General features: G+C 41.1%; 1 protein-coding gene across 2 annotated transcripts in view; it reads right to left on the reverse strand.

Annotated features, from left to right (window-relative positions):
* Positions 1 to 9,346: 9,346 nt before the first annotated feature.
* The window catches only part of SH3BGR (SH3 domain binding glutamate rich protein), a 61,259-nt gene continuing 52,542 nt past the window's right edge, over positions 9,347 to 18,063 (reverse strand). For both annotated transcript variants that reach the window (XM_017880697.1, XM_017880696.1), the window contains exons 6-8: positions 14,666 to 14,695; positions 12,361 to 12,496; positions 9,347 to 9,767 (exon numbers count right to left, since the gene is read on the reverse strand). In XM_017880697.1, the coding sequence (XP_017736186.1) occupies positions 12,395 to 12,496; positions 14,666 to 14,695 (132 nt within the window). In that variant the 3' untranslated portion in view covers positions 9,347 to 9,767; positions 12,361 to 12,394. The remainder of the gene's footprint in view (positions 9,768 to 12,360; positions 12,497 to 14,665; positions 14,696 to 18,063) is intronic.

The raw sequence follows: 18,063 nt of genomic DNA on the forward strand, positions 1-18,063 counted from the left end.
CAGGCAGGAGTACCTTTTCTTATACCAGACAAAATAGACTTTAAAGCAATAACAGGAAGAAGAAGAAGAAGGAGAAGGAGAAGAAGGAGAAATTATAAAAGGATTAATCCAACAAGAAGATATTACAATCCTAATTTTACATGTACCTAACACTAAAGCTCCCAGATTTATAAAACAGTTACTACTAGGCCTGAAAAATAAGATAGACAGCAACATAATAACATCGGGGGACTTCAATACTCCACTGACAGCACTAGACAGATTATCAAGACAGAAAGTCAACAAAGAAACAATGGACTTAAACTATACCTTAGAATAAATTAAGCTAACAGGTATTCACAAAGCATTCTTCCCAAAAACTGCAGAATATACATTTTCTCCTCAGCACACAGAACATTCTCCAACACAGACCATATGATAGGCCATAAAACTGTCTCAATAAAATTAAGAAAATACAAATCATATCAAGTATCTTCTCAGACCACAGTAGAATAAAACTGGACATCAACTCCAAAAGGAATACTCAAAACTGTACAAATATGTGGAAATTAAATAATCTGCTCTTGAATACTTTGCAGGTTAGCAATGAAATCAAGATGGAAATGTAAAAATTCTTTGAAATGAATGATAATAGTGACACAATTGATCAAAACTTCTGGGATACAGCAAAAGCAGTGCTATGAGGAAAGTTCATAGCATTAAATGCCTACATCAAAAAAGTCTGAAAGAGCACCAGTTGACAATCTAATGTCACACCTCTAGGAACTAGATAAACGAGAACAAACTAAACTTAAACCCAGAAGAAGAAAATAAGTAACAAAGATCAGAGTAGAACGAAATGAAATTAAAACAAAAAAATACAAACAAATAAAACAAAAAGCTGGTTCTTTGAAAAGATAAAATTGATAGACCACTAGCAAGATCAACCTAGAAAAGAGAAGGTCCAAATAAGCTCAATTAGAAATGAAACTGGAATATTACAACTGATGCCACAGAAATACAAAAGATCACTTAAGGTTATTATGAAAACCTTTACAAGCATAAACTAGAAAATCTAGAGGAAATTGATAAATTCCTGGAAACAAATAACCCTCCTAGATTAGATTAGGAAGAAACAGAAATCCTGAACAGACCAAATAACAAGCAGCGAGATTAAATCAGTAATTTTAAAAAATTGCCAACAACAACAAAGTCCAGGACCAGAAGGATTCACAGCTGAATTCTACCAGATATTCAAAGAGGAATTGGTACCAATCCTCCTGAAACTATTCCAAAAGATAGAAAAAAGGGAATCCTCCCTAAATCATTCTATGAACCCAATATCATCCTAATGCCAAAATCAGGAAAGGATGTAACAAATAAAGAAAACTACAGACCAATATCCCTGATGAACATAGATACAAAAATCCTCAACAAAATACTAGCCAACAAAATCCAATAGTACAACAGAAACATAATACATCATGATCAACTAGGTTTCAGTGGAGGGATGCAGGGATGGTTTAACATACGCAAGTCAATAAATGTGATACACCACATAAACAGAATTAAAAACAGAAACCACATGACCATCTCTACAGAGGAAGAAAAAGCATTTAATAAAATCCAGTATCCCTTTCTGATAAAACAACAACAACAACAACCCTCAACAAAATAGGAACAGAGGGACTTACCTCAAAGTAATAAAAGTCATATATGACAAACCCACAGCCAACATTATACTGAATGAGGAAAAGTTGAAAGTATTTTCTCTGAGTACCAGAATAAGACAAGGATGCTCATTTTCATCACTTCTATTTAACACAGTACTGGAAGTCCTAGTCAGAGCAATCAGACAAGAGAAAGAAAGAAAGGGCATCCAAATAGGAAATAGGAAGTCAAATTGTCACTGCTCACTGATGATATGATCATATACCTCGAAAACCCTAAAGACTCATCCAAAAGCTCCTAGATTTGATCAACAAATTCAGTAAAGTCTCAGGTTACAAAATTAATGTACATAAATCAGTAGCACTGCTAAACACCAATGACCAAGCTGATAATCAAATCAAGAACTCAATCCCCTTTACAACAGCTGCAAAAAAAAAAAAAAAAAAGTCCTAGGAATATACTTAACCATGGAGATGAAATATCTCTACAAGGAAAACTGCAAAACACTGCTGAAAGAAAGCACAGATAGCACAAACAAATGAAAATACATCCCATGCTCACATCCCATGCTCATTGATGGGAAAAAATCAATATTGTGAAAATGACCATATTGCCCAAAGCAATCCATAGATTCAATGCAATTCCCATCAAAACACCATCATCATTCTTCAGAGAACTAGAGAAGGGCAATCCTAAAATGTATATGGAACCAAAAAGGAGACCACATAGCCAAAGCAATATTAAGCAAAAAGAACACATCTGGAGACATCACGTTACCTGACTTTAAATTATTCTACAAGGCTATAGTTAACAAAACACATGGTACTGGTATAAAAATAGGCACATAGATCAATAGAATAGAATAGGAAACCCAGAAATAAAGCCAAATACTTAGAGCCAACTGATCTTTGACAAAACATACAAAAACATAAATCGGGGAAAGGATATGCTATTCAATAAATGGTGCTGGTATGCCACATGCAGAAGAACGAAACTGGATCCTCGTCTTTCACGTGATACAAAAATCAACTCCAGGTGGATTAATGACTTAAATCTAAGACCTGACACCATGAAAATTCTAGAAGAAAAATTCTTGGCTTAAGCCAAGAATTCATGACTGAAATCACAAAAGTAAATGTAACAAAATAAAATAAATAAATGGGACTTAACTAAACTAAAAAGCTTCTACACCACAAAAGAAATAATCCACAGAGTAAACAGACAACCCACAGAGTCGGAGAAAATATTTGCAAACTAAGCATCTGACAAAGGATTAGTATCTAGAATCTATAAAGAACTCAAACAAATCAGCAAGAAAAAAATAATCTCATCAAAAAGTGGGAAAGGACATGAATAGACATTTCTCAAAAGAAGACAAACAGCCAACAAACATACAAAAAAAAAAAAAAGCTCAACATCATGAATGCAGGGAAATGCGAGTTAAAACCACAACGAGATACTACATTACTCCTGCAAGAATGGCCATAATTAAAAAGTCAAAAAACAATAGATGTTGGTATAGATATGGTGAAAAGGGAACACTTTTACACTGCTGGTAGGAATGTAAAATAGTGCAACCATTATGGAAAACTGAATGGAAATTCTTAAAAGAATCTCCAGACTACATACCTAGAACTGCCATTTGACCCAGCAATCCCACTACTTGGTATCTACCCAAAGGAAAAGAAGTCATTGCATGAAATGGATACATGTGCATGCATGTTTAGAGCAGCACAATTCACAACTGCAAAGATATAGAATTAACCTAAGAGCCCATCAACCAACAAATGGATAAAGAAAATGTGGTATATATACAACCATGAATACTACTTATCCATAAAAAGGAACGAAACAATGTCACTTGCAGCAAACTTGGATGGAGCTGGAGGCCATTATTCTAAGTGAAGTAATTCAGGCATCAAAAACCAAATATCATGTGTTCTCACTTATAAGTGAGAGCTAAGCTGTGAGGACACAAAGGCATAACAATGATACAATGAAATTTAAGGGATTGGAGGGATGTTTGGGAGGTGGTTGAGGGATAAAAGCCTACATATTGGGTACAGTATACACTGCTTGGGTGACAGGTGCATTAGAATCTCAGAAATCACCACTAACGAACTTATCTATGTAACCGAAAACTACCTATACCCCAAAAATTATTGAAACAAAAAGTGCATCAAAAATAAGAAAATACACAGAGAAGAAAAAAGAATAAAAAACAATGAAGCAATCCTACAGGATCTAGAAAGTAGCCTAAAGGGGTAAATCTAAGAGTTATCAGCCTTCAAGAGGAGGCAGAGAAAAAGGCAGGGATAGAAAGTTTATTCAAAGGGAAGACAACAGAGTTTCCCACGCCTAGAGAAAGATACCAATATCCAAGTAGAAGACAGTCATAGAACACCAAACATTGAACCCAAAGAAGGCTACCTCAAGGCATTTATAGTCAAATTCCCAAAGGTCAAGGATAAAGAAAAGATCCTAAAAGCAGCAAGATAAAAGAAACAAATAATATACAATGCACCTCCAACAGACTTTCCAGTGGAAACCTTACAGGCCAGGAGAAAGTGACATGGCATATTTAAAGTGCTGAAGGGAAAATGCTTACCCTAGAATAGTAGATCCAGTGGAAATATCCTCAAACATGAAGGAGAAATAGACTTTCCCAAAGAAACAAAATGCATGCTTGTACCAAAATATCTCATATAACCCATAAATATATACACCTATGTACCCCCCAAAATTTTTTAATTTAAAATTAAAATTAACTTTTTAAAAAGCAGGGACTACAGAGAAACCTGACCTGCTACAAAACAAACTAAAATTCATGTCATGGGATTAAGATGCACTCATTAATAATATCATCCTCAACTAAGAGGAAAAAGGAGTTGTTCTCTCAGCTAAAAATACCACGTGGGGCTGGTTGCAACTCTGGCACATCACTGCGCGGCAGTTGATAGCTCAGAATTAAATGAGTTCTTGGTGTGTCCTTCCGCATTAGCGGGCAAGATATACCCAAGGACAACCAGGCTGGAAAAGGCAGGTGGCAGCTTTAGTTTTTTCTCTCTGCAACCTGAAACTTCGGATCTGAGGCCATTGACCAATTTCTAGAACCCTGTGGGTTGACAGTGACCCAGTTCCCTCTGTAACTGGCGCTGGTGGTGGCAGCCACAGCTAGCCGCCCAAAGAACTGGAAGATGAAGGTAATGGAATTGACTTCTGATGGTGCAACTAAGAAAACAAAACAGGTGGATCATAAGTGAGAAGTGCAAGGCACCTTGCTCCAGGGCCCGAACGGCATGGAGTCTGAAGACAGAATGCAGGGACCAAAGCCGGGCACAGGAGGCGCTCCAGGGCCAAGGCGCACACTGTCCACGGCCAGCCAGGCACCGTAGGGGAACCTTATGGTGGTCCAGGATCGAGAGGAAAGGGCTTGTTGAGGAGGCTGTTCGTGGCTTTGGAGTGAGACAAAGGTACATCTCAGCTCCGGCTCAGCCATTGCCAAAGTACTGAATTGAACGTCCCCGTGCCTCAGTTTCCTCCTTGCCAGATAAAGATGGTATCCACCGCATCGGGTTACTGTAGCAACACACGAAGCCTTTAACACAGAACTCGGCTCATAGCAAGCACTCCGTCAGTGTTGGTGAATAAAAATAATAGGAAAGCCCTCACCCTGATTGTAATCCTAGGCTGTGAGCTCGATTCATGGAAGTCTGCCTGGGAGGAGGTTTCTCTCACTCCCCTGACAAGATCCGGGTGCTAAATCTTCAGAATGCTGGACTGGAACCAGGACCCCCCCAGTTAAGCCCCCGCCCCATGCCCCCTCTATGCTACTCACACCTGCCCACCTGAGTCCCTCCCCAGCTGGAATCTTCCACAGCTGAGTACATTTCCGCATCTTTGAACAATCTCCTGACTTCTGGTTTGGAAAACAGCCAGATGCACTGATACATTTTAAAGATTTCCCAACTCTGTTTTTCTACTTCCAAGAAAGTCCTTCGAAAACAAAGCAGTGAAAAAGCCAAGTAACCTAGACAACTGTGAAAGGAATGCCTTTGTTAGGATCGTGAATATGTTTCCAAATATTTGGACATATGTTCTATTCGGACTAAAAGTCTTGTGACAGAAAAGGATAATCTGCCCCTTCAATAATCAGGGTTCTGTTTTTACTTCTTTGATAAAATAAAACCCCCCCAGAAGCTAAAAGAAGATCCCGTATCTTTATCAAAATTGTCAATATGCAATCAGTTGTTGACTAAATTTAGGCTCCTTTTGTATAATGCAAGGATGTGCATTCGAACAATAAATGCACATTTCGCCCAAAATAGTTACCTTGGATATAAGCTTTATAAATGATACACTAATTAATTTACCAATTAATTATAAGTAGGGTTTTTATCTGTTTTCCTCCATCTGGTTGACAAATACCTCTTCCCACCTTCTGATGTCAACTAGCAGTACCCTGACTCAGGCTCACAGCCAGGGGACCTCGGGGGCAGCGACGCCATAGCAAGAAGCTTGTCTTTCATCGCCACCTAATGACCATTTTCTGTTATTACAAAGTACCAGACCACTTCACACCTACTTGCTGTGCTTGCACAGGTATAACAGTTAAGTGAGGTGAGGGGGTTTGTTTCGTTTTGTTTTGTTTCTTTTTGAGAAAGGGTCTTGCTCTGTCACTCAGGCTGGAGTGCAGTGGCGTGATCAATGGGCTGGGCTGGAGTGCTGGGCTCAAGCAATCCTCCCACTTTGGCCTCCCGAGAGCTGGAACTACAGGCACATGCCACCATGCCTGCTAATTTTTGTATTTTTTGTAGAGATGGGGTCTTGCTATGTTGCCCAGGTTGGTCTTGAACTCCTGGGCTCAAGCAATCCACCCACCTCGACCTTCCAAAGTGCTGCGATTACAGGCATGAGTCACCGCACCCGGCCCAGGTAAACACGTTTTGAAAGAAAACATTTGTAGGTTGGGCATGGTAGCTCACGCCTGTAATCCCAGTACTTTGGGAGGCTGCAGTTGACAGATCGCCTGAGGTCAGGATTTCAAGACCAGCCTGGCCAACACGGTGAAACCTTGTCTCTATTAAAAACACAAAAATTGGCCGGGCATAGTGGTGGGCGCCTGCAGTCCTAGCTACTCAGGAGGCTGAGGCAGGAGAATGGCATGAACCCGGGAGGCGGAGCTTGCAATGAGCCGAGATCGCGCCACTGGATTCCAGCCTGGGCGAGAGAGCGAGACTCCGTCTCGAAAAGATAAATAAATAAAAAATAAAAAGTAGTCAAGCAAGGTAGTGCACGCCTATAGTCCCAGATACTCCGGCAGCTTAGGCAGGAGAATCACTTGAACCTGGGAGACGGAGGGTGCAGTGAGCGCGCCACTGCACTCCACCCAGGCGACAGAGCAAGACACTGTCTCAAAAACAAACAAAAAAAATTGTAAATATTTCCGAAGAATCTTTGCAGGAAATACAATTCATTCTCTTCCTATATCTTTCATATTTCATTGAGAAAACTAAGAACTCAAAGACAACCACAAACCAAAGGAAGATTTCCATCCAAAGAAACGAGAGGGAGCCCACAAGGGGAGAGTGGGGAAGGGAGAGTGTATTGTTCAATGACTGGAAAAAAAATACTCAAATTTTTGTGTAGTTGCCTTTCTAATTAAAAAAAAAAAAAAGAAAAGAAAAAAGGAAACAATTCCTTTGCATGTTCAGACCTCCTTTATACTATTAAACCAAGCCTTTGAACTTCAATTCACTTCAGATCAACATGCAATTATTCCATTTCTCTGGTCTCTTTTGGTTTTTTCCCAAAACGATTTTTCCTTATTCACTTGGGGTTTCCTTTTGAGTTATTCTTTTTTACAGATTCACAATACTGCTTAGTTTCTAGAAGCTTCCTATATGGAAAAGTGTTCAGATTTTTTCATCATATTTTGATACCGCACAGTCCATATTTGGAATTCTCCTCACTGTGCCACTGGATTGCTAACCATGGAAGGCTGAAGGGACAGCTGAAGCCAAAAGTAGAAGAGAACTGATACCATCCATAGGGTACTATTGATCTAAGTGATTTTTGCATTTCAGTGATACTTTAAAGAAAATCAAACAGGAGCAAATACAAATACCCTTCTAAAATGTTAATGTTTTTGACTACAGGAAAACAATATAAGAAAAAAAAATTCAATTTAAATAAGTGGTCTGGGTTTTTATCTTTGCTTATTGTCAGCATAGGTATTTATTTTCGTTTTTTAAGTATGAGAAATAGCAAGGTGGGCAGATCTCTTGAGGACAGGAGTTCCAGACCAGCCTGGCCAATATGGTGAAACCCTGTCTCTACTAAAAATACAAAAAGTAGCTGGGCGTGGTAGCATGTGCCTGTAATTACAGCTACTCAGGAGGCTTAGGCAGGAGAATTGCTTGAACCTGTGAGGCGGAGGTTGCAGTGAGCCGAGATCCTGCCACTGAACTCCAGACTGGGCGGCAAAACAGACTCCATTTCAAAAAAAAAAAAAGAGAGAGAGAGAGAGATAGGAGGAAAATTGGCACCTAGCTAAATCTATCTCCCTCCTACTCTGCCATGAAAGAGAGAAAAGTCAGCCCTGAGCAAGAAAATGGTTAAGGTCTACTTGTATAACGGGTTGTTGTAAAAATTATGCAAACTTTTTAGATAGGATAATTTAATGCAATGAAATTAAAAATAGAAATAAATTTTCAATTATATGAATTTCTATTTTACTGTGGTCGTTTACCTTAAGCAAAGGGAGAAATGTTTTTAACACAGACTACTTCAATGATTGGAAACAAAATAACCTAATTCTATTCAAAATGCCTTTTTTTTGTTACTAGGGTAACAAGAAAAGAGCCCTTTCCCAGAGTTCATGAAAGCCACAAGACTTCTGCAACTGCAGAATATCCTCTGAAATAACACCAACAGACTCTGCTACAAAATTAGGAGGCAGACTCCAAAGGGGAAAGTTTATGGCCACTCCAAGTTGAATTGCCATAATTAACATGAAATAGGAAAACAGTACAGCAAGGAGAGGAGCCCCTCTGACAATACAGGAGCAATGTTTGCTGCAAAAACACAAGGACTCGCACATAGGCAGGGAGGTAGCAGGGTGAATATCAACAAAATCTTACAAGGAAGAAAAAATATCTACAGTAAACTAAGGCAGGGCAGGTGAGCGGAGAAATGCTATCAAACTTACCTGGTGTACAAGTCATTGGAGCTGGATCAGCTGTAGGTGAACACACACTCCTGGCCATCAGGAAGCAAAATTATAGGACCCGGCTCCACAGCCATGGCTACAAATCAATCAACAGCAGGAGACACAGAAGCAGCCACTCCCTTCAGCTCAGAAACGTGTAAAGGGTAATGGGTTGCAAATTTCTGTCCTTACCATCATCCCTCCTTACCATCATCCCCACACAAGTGGATGATAGAGTTACAGTTAGATAACGCTTCAAAGATGATGTGCACAGCGTGTGTGTAATAAAAAAAAAAAAATACGACATAATGAGACAATCAGTGCAATCTGAAAACACGGACCAAATAATTACTGCAATAAAAAACATCGATCCCAACGCAGGCAGAAAAGTGCTGCTGAAGATTTAGACTTGGCAACACACAGACGGAGTTCAGGCATATGCAAGCAGGGACTATAAATAATGAAATGATGCTCCTTGGGACAAGGTATTTTTCTATTAATCTTTATTTATATGATGGTTCTCTGGAAAGCATTTCATTTTCAAACCTATTTCTGAGATAAGTAGCATAAGGAGCATCTGAAGAAATACTATCGCTGTATCACAGAGAACTTCCATGCCTTGAAATCATTTTTTTCAGAGTATTATTAATAAGATGGTCTAGCTATGCAGAGCAAAAAAGAAAAAAAAAATCTTCAAAAGCTAAGACTTTTAGGCACATGAAGGTATGCATAAACTGTCTTCACATTTAATTTCGTATGATTCGGGAGATACATCCATGTACATCTAACCAAGTCAGGCAGCACAAGTCCTCAGTGAACCCCGGGTGTGCCAGCTTCAAGCCAAAGTATTCCGTTGAGTTTGGTTTGTGGAGAGACATTTGAAATGTTGCTTCATAGCTTCCATTTTCTAAAAGAAAAAGCAAATATTAGGGAAAGACTGTTAGAGAAAGACACAGAAGGTTTACCACAACCTTCATCACTTAACATACAATCAAGGAAAGTGTTGCCTTTTATTCTATAAACCACTAGTCATCATTTGCTCCCCACTGAAAGGAAATTCCTCTCACGGAAAACCAAGCTAGATTTATATCCTTTCTCTGCACAAACACATATCAAACACCATAAGGAAGTCAACATCTCCAATTATAATTTCCCACTGTGTTTGCATGGAAAATAGGTTGAACTGACAGGTTGGTCCTAGAGGGGGAGCTCTAAATGGTTCACGGCTACAACAGAGGACGGTATTAAGCGGCCACCTTTTGAGAGGTAGAAACCAGTCTCATATTGGACATTATTTGCCCTGGGACTCAAACATCAATTTAGATTCTAGGTCAGATGTGGTGTCTCATGCCTGTAATTCCAACACTTTGGGAGGCCAAGGTGGGCAGATCACTTGAGCCTAAGAGTTCGAGACCAGCCTGGGCAACATGGCGAAATCCCATCTCTACAAAAAATACAAAAATTAGCCAGGCACAGTGGTGCGTGCCTGTAATCCTAGCTACTCAAGAGGCTGAGGTGGGAGGATCACCTGAGACCAGGGAGGTCAAAGCTGCAGTGAGCCATGATCTTACTACTGCACTCCAGCCTGAGTGAGAGTGTGACCCTGTCAAAAAAAAAAAAAGATTGACTCCAACTCCAACTATGGGAAATGAGAATTCTTTCATAGTTCCATTCATTGCCTTGTTCTGTCTAAAACAGTCTTTTCAAATAAAATGCGTAGATAATCTATGAGTTATGAGATGGGTTTGTTTTTGGAAGCCAAATAGTTTGCAGAATACCTGACTGCATCATGTCGCATTTTAAAGGTTATTGACTCTCTTCAGGAGTCCGTGGCTGGGATTTAGGGTGCTGCCTGGTTTACTCCTTCACTGTCAGGAATTTGACCTCACAACAGACTAATAGGGACTGGATTCCAAACTAGAACCCATCAGAGAAACAGGCAGAATGTGCTAGCCACAACTGTAACTTGCCTTTTTTCCTTTCTTTTTTGGAAATGGCCTATAAAGAAGCCATCTGTCTACATTAAAGATTCTCTCTCGGCTGTGCCATTTCACATCCAACATTTCTTTATAATTATCACATTAAAACTGCACAATTTTTAAAGAACTTTCCAAGTTGAGTGAACAGACATGGATTTAAACAGGACCAACGAGTCTGTTACTGTGAGTTTTGCTTTGTTTTGTTTCTGGTATGATAATAAATATCATATTTTCATTTTCTACCATTCTTCAGGTAGAATATCTTAAGCTTGCCAGTTTTCTTTTTTTTAAAAATGAGTCCCAACCCACTCCTTGGAAATGGAATTGTAACCAAGTGGCAAGCAGAGGGCCTTAAAGTAGAAGTCTGTGGGTCCAAAGCATGAAAGAAACTCCCTGGAGAGACATCAAATCGTGGGCTAGATTCACTTTCTCATTCAAGCAAATGAATGACAAAACCTTTATGGTCCAAAAACAAACTGTGATGGCCACTCTCACTAGCTCCAAGATGCTCTAAAATAGATTAAGTGCTTTTTATATTAGCTTTTTATTTATAAGTCTATTAAGAAGGGACATCCCTACTATTCAAATTGGCCCACAAGATTAACTAGACGCAGAGCACAGATTGGTGTGTTTACAAACCTTGAGCTAGACACAGTGCTGATTGGTGCATTTACAATCCTCTAGCTGGACATAAAAGTTCTCCAAGTCCTCCCCAGATTAACTAGACACAGAGCACTGATTGGTGTGTTCACAAACTTTAGCTAGACATAGGGTGCTGAATGGTGTATTTACAATCCTTTAGCTAGACATAAAGGTTCAAGTCCCCCACCCGACTCAGGAGCCCAGCTGACTTCACCTAGTGGATCCCACACCAGGGCCAAAGGCGGAGCTGCCTGCCAGTCCCACACTGTGCACTGCAGTCCTCAGCCCTTGGGCAGTTGATGGGACCCGGCGCCACGGAGTGGGGGGCGGCGCTCGTCCCAGAGGCTTGGGCTGCACAGGAGCCCCCGGCGGGGGCGGGAGCGGGGGCAGGAGCAGCTCAGGCATGGCTGGCTGCAGGTCCTGAGCCCTGCCCCGCGGGGAGGAAGCTGAGGACCCGCGAGAATTCCAGCGCAGTGCTGGCTGGCACGGGTGCTAAACCCCCCCAACTGCCCGGGGCAGCGGTGCCGGCTGGCCACTCCGAGTGCGGGGGCCTGCCAAGCCCACGCCCACCCGGAACTCGCGCTGGTCCGCGAGCGCCGCATGCAGTCCCGGTTCCCGCCCACCCGTGCCTCTCCCTCCACACCTCCAGGCAAGCAAAAGGGAGCCGACTCTGGCCTCGGCCAGCCCAGAGAGGGGCTCCCACAGTGCAGGCTGAAGGGCTCCTCAAGCGCTGCCAGAGTGGACTCCGAAGCCAAGGCAGCGCCAAGAGTGAGGGCTGCTAGCACGTTGTCACCTCTCACTATTACTAAGCAAAATGTGCTGCAGATAGCATACGGTACAGTAACTAGGAGCTTTTCCACCCCGGAATCCTGTGGCTACCTGGAGAGGTGGAAGAAATGAAGCGTGAAAAGGCCTAGGAATCTTCCTCTTCTCCAGGCTCTTCTTCTCCTTCTGCAGCTTCCTCCTCCTCCTCCTCGGCTTCCCCTTCCGCGCCCTCCGTAGTTGTTAACTCCGTCTTATTTTCACAAAAATTACGTTAGTATTAAGGAGTGTAAGGGCCATGGATACAGTGAGAAAAAGACTGTAAAAGGCTGGACTAGAGGTCAGAGCCTCCCACACCCCACCACACAACACACAAATACACATACCACACACGCCACACAAACACATGCCACACACACCCCATACACATACCACCCACACACACCACAGAAACACACATGACACAGCACACACCCCCCACACACACCACCCACACATCCACACACACCACATACATGCCACACACACACACACCAGACCACACACACCACACACATCACATACAACACACAAATACATGTACAATATATCACACATACACCACACATACATCCCCTCCACACCACACATATACACCATACCACACACATCACACACATACCACACACCAATCACACCACACACCATATACACCACACACAAATACACATACATCACCCATACACCACACCACACATACATACACACACAAAAAAAAATCCTTCTAAACACAGACTCCTCAATTTGGAATGGTGCTTTAGAATGATACGCTAATTCTAACAGGTTTTATAATCTCTCCTAAGCGTACAGTCTCCACTCATATTAACAAACCATTCTCAGCAAATAACCTTTACAAATTCAGAAGGTATACATATATATATATATAGTTAGAAGAATAAAATACAAAAAGAATCAGCAAATCGAATTTTGTCAGAAAGGATAAGCTGTTAAATGCACAAGTTGGTTATATTTTCTTGTAACAAGCTAATTTCTTCAAGCAAAATTTATCAGCAACCTACATATATAATCTGGAATTTCTTCCAAATTAACAGCATGTTTTATCTTATTTTAAAATCTATTTTGAAGCTGGCCTAGCAAGAGAGAAATAAAATAAATAATTATTGGAAAGATATAAATAATAAGAAATCATGGTATAGAATATACTAGAAACAATCTTTAGGTCTAAGAAGAGGGGTTGGTTTGATATATTAACATTTAAAATAATGAAGCAGATCTATACTTAATACCTCCCCAAATACAGACACATTCCATGAAAAAAGGGAGACTACAAGAGTATTCATCAAAAATTGATGGGGGGTGTGTGTGTGTGTAGCTAGAGTGGTTATCTGTGGGTAATGAGGGTTAAACGCTATGTTCATTTTCCTCTTCTATCTGCATTTTTTTAATTTTCTATAAAGATCATGAATTTTGTCATTTCAAAAGTTAACAAAAGTTACTTTGGGGGCATTTCTTTTGACATTTGGGACTCTCTTTAATGTTGATGACCTTGTGCTGAAATATCTAGACAAAACATCTAACTTAGTCAATTATTCTCCCTACCCTTGTGTTCACAATTTTAAATTAATTCTCTAGCATTTTAAAGTCATTAATCCAGGCCCAGTGCGGTGACTCACGCCTGTAATTCCAGCACTTTGGGAGGCTGAGGCGGGTGGATCACTTGGGGTCAGGATTTCAAGACCAGCCTGGCCAACATGGTGAAACCCCATCTCTACTAAAAATACAAAAATTAGCCAGGTGTGGTGGCGCGTGCCTGTAATTCCACCTACTCAGAAGGCTGAGACAGGAGAATCACCTGAACCCAGGAGGCGGAGGTAGAGTGAGCTGAGATCACACCACTGCACTCCAGCCTGGATGACAGAGTGAGACCCTGTCTCAAAAAAAACAAAAACAAAAACAAACAAAACACAACAACGAAAATAAAGTGATTAATGCAAAGATGTTCAAAAACAACATAGGTAGGAATCACTCCCTCAATGAAAACACCATTAACCACCATGCAGGATTCCTAAACCCAGTGCATTCAACAGGGTGGAAAAGGACGAGGAGCAGGTATCTCCAGCCAGTGCCCTGGCCTGGCCTGGCCTGGCCTGGCCTGACGTCAGTGAGAAGCCACGGAAGATACCTTCACCCAAGGGGGCTCAGAACAAGGTCAAGAGCCGAGCCCTGTTTCTCTCTCCACCTTCCTCAGACAAACTGATCTCCAACTTACTTTCCTTCTCAGCAGGTTAAAGGAGGATTTTCTGGGTGTGTGGGTTGCATCACTCTCATGTTATTAAGAACGTGCCTAAAGCTGCAATCCTCCCACTTAAAGATGTTTTTATTAAGCAGATTAAGCACAGCTGTTGAAGATGGTCAACTGTACCTCTTCTGTGGCTGTCTCTCCTTCTTCTTCCTTACGTCCATAAATCAAAATTAAAGAAAAAAACATAATTCAAGTAAGCTTAAAGTCGAATCTGAAAATCAAGCAAACTATAATAAAAAACAAGCTAATCAAAATGAACAACATATTAGTTTATCCATAAAATAAGTAAATAGCAAAGATATGATGGCTGGGTGATCCTTACTTCTTTCATACCTTGTATTTCAAGCTCTTAAAATAATTGTGACATTAAAGACAGTTTCCCATCACTTGAACTCTTAAGAAAATGTAATTAATTATTAATGCTGCTTAGTAATACATTTAATTCTATTTCTAAAGCATACCAAAGATTTATAGCGCTATCTAGCGAAATTCAGATCATATGCAAGTAATTTAAAATTTGAACAAAATGTCTTTTCTGACTTTATGCCCTTATAACTATGTCTTTACTTCAGTTTTGAACAAATTAATAAAAGTAGGTCAAAAACTTTTCCTCTATGAGAACAAAATGATAACATTTCTGAATCACATAGCATTTTAAATACTGATTTCTGGGTAAAGAAAGAAACTTGCAAGGTAAGAGTGGGTGGGGTCACCCAAGGCTCAAATAGTCTCTATTGTGCAAACCAACAGCCCACTGGAATTTCTATTTCCCCCAGATCAAAGCAAGAGAACCAGGTTCCTAAAAATGCCTCTAAGAAGAAAACAAAAGCTTTTCCATCCCTTCCCAGAATGGTCCCATAAACCTCCCTGGAGCCAGAGTGCCACAATTGCTTTAATTAAAGAGAGAGACGAGGTTCTTAAGAGCAGTCCCTAAAAATTCCTAATGCCTTTCAACTCAGGCAGTGAGCTCAGGGAATCATCAACAGGGGGCACTGAAAGTGATCTTGCAGTCATATACATTCTCTGCCCAGCACCATGTTTATACAGATGAGGACACTGAGGCCACACAGGGAAGTCATTTGCCAAAGTCAAAGGTCACAGGACAAGGAGTCAACACAATCAGGACTCACTGCAAGTCTGTTGATTCCTAATTAAGTGTCCTTCTTACACTACCAGGCAGCCTCTCAAGATTAATAATGGAAAAATCAAAATCACAGAAGGTGGCAGAGTGCAACAGCTCATGCCTGTAATCCCAGCTCTTTGGAAGGCCGAGATGGGAGGATCACTTGAAGCCAGGAGTTCAAGACCAGCCTGGGCAACATAGCAAGACCCTCCTCACCCCATCTCTATAAAACATGTTAAAAATTAGCGAGGCATCCAGAGGCAGAGGCGGGAGGATCACTTGAGCCCAGGAGTTTGAGGCTGCTGTGAGCTATGATTGTGCCACTGCACTCCAGCCTGGGTGACAAAATAAGACCCTGTCTATAAAATAAAATTTTAAAAATCACAGAAGGTAGGCCAGGCACAGTGGCTCATGCCTGTAAACCCAGCACTTTGGGAGGCCGAGGCGGACGGATCACCTGAGGTCTGGAGTTTGAGACCAGCCTGACCAACATGGAGAAACCCCATCTCTACTAAAAATACAAAATTAGCTGGGCATGATGGCGCATGCCTATAATCTCAGCTACTCGGGAGGCTGAGGCAGGAGAATTGTCTGAACCCAGGAGGCAGAGGTTGGGGTGAGTCAAGATTGTACCACTGCACTCTAGCCTGAGCAACAAGAGCAAAACTCTGTCTAAAATAAATAAATAAATATCACAGAAGGCAAGTTATAGAGGATCTAACATACTCCCACATCTCCTGGCCCAACCTCATGCTTTTAGCCATTTCCAGAACAATACCTTCATAGTTCTGAGATGGGCACTGAACCTGAAAGCCTGACAGTGCTGGCCAGGTCTGAGTCAGTCCAAGAGGACTTTTTCAGCACTGGGAATCTTCAAACTAACCTTTACGTTAAACACCACTGGCGACACCCCAAGTTTTGGTGCTCAAATAATGTGCAGAAGAGTCTGGCAGTTGTTGCAAAATCCAGGTGTTGCTTTCACAGTGGTGTGTTGATCGTGCCTCTTTAATCCTGCCTAATCCTGCCCATGTCTCGCCCCTCCTCTGCCATGACTGCCATCTTTGCTCACTGGGTTGCTGAAGGAAGATCCTAAAGAGTGATTATCACCTCCTCTTTTCTTTCTCATCTCCAATCTGTGCTCCAGACTGCAGCCAGAGAGATCGTTCCAAAAAGCACCCAACCTTACCGTGCTATCCTCATCTTTAGAAACTTCCATCTCCTCAAGATACTCTACCCTCCTGATATGGTTTGGCTGTGTCTCCACCTAAATCTCACCTTGAATTGCAATAATCGCCACGTGTCAAGGGTGGAGCCAGGTAGAGGTAACTGAATCATGGCGGTGGCTCCCCCATACTGTTCTTGTGGTAGTAAGTCTCACAAGACCTGATGGTTTTGTAAATGGGAGTTCCCCTGCACAAGCCCTCTTGTTTGCCACCATGTAAGACATGGCTTTGTTTCTCCTTAGCCTTCTGCCATGATTGTGAGGCCTCCCCAGCCATGTGGAACTGTGAGTCCATTAAACCTCTTTCCTTTATAACTTACCCAGTCTTGGGTATTTCTTTATTAGCAGTGTGAGAACAGACTAATACACCTCCTTAGAACAGTGAAAAGGCTGTTTGGCTCTGCGTACCCCTCTGGCCTCATCCCTTACCACTCTACTTCAGCCATCCTGAGTCACATGCAATTTTCTCACATTGGCCACACCTTCCAGGATATGCTCGAAACATTTCCAAGGAGACTTTCCTAACCTACAAGGTTGAGTTAAAGACCTTCTCACTTGTTCCCATAATCATCATTTACTTACCTGTCTCCCTCACTAGTCTACGTGTTTGGGGGCATAACCTGTGTCTTACTCATTTTTGGATCTCTGGGAACTGTCTGGCCCCTCCAGGTCACTGTCTGGAACCAACAGGCAAGCTCAATAAATATACGTTAGGGATTGGATAGAGGAACACATGAAATCTATTAGTAACTCTTTGGATCTCAAAGAACTTTAATTTTCTTCTTCACATAGGATCAGAATAAAATTCATTATATGTACCATAGAATTATTGATTATGTAGAGTTTTACATTCTTCTGAAGCCAATTATTTTTATTAATTATATTCAGCTGAAACAAATGAATTAACCAGATACACACTATTAAAAATAAGGTCAACCTGAGTTAATGGGTGCAGCACACCAACATGGCACATGTATACATATGTAACAAACCTGCACATTGTACACATGTACCCTAGAACTTAAAGTGTAATAAAAAATAAATAAATAAAATAAGGTCAACCATAGAGCTAGCCTGGAGGGCAGTAAGAAGTCTTATAGGAATATTAGTCTCAACTTTTATAGTTAGCTAGCAACAACTACGGAGGAACCTAGCACTCTTTTTTTTTTTTTT

This window comes from Rhinopithecus bieti, unplaced genomic scaffold (genome assembly GCF_001698545.2).
Source record: "Rhinopithecus bieti isolate Rb0 unplaced genomic scaffold, ASM169854v2 scaffold_12151, whole genome shotgun sequence".
Taxonomy (NCBI): domain Eukaryota; kingdom Metazoa; phylum Chordata; class Mammalia; order Primates; family Cercopithecidae; genus Rhinopithecus; species Rhinopithecus bieti.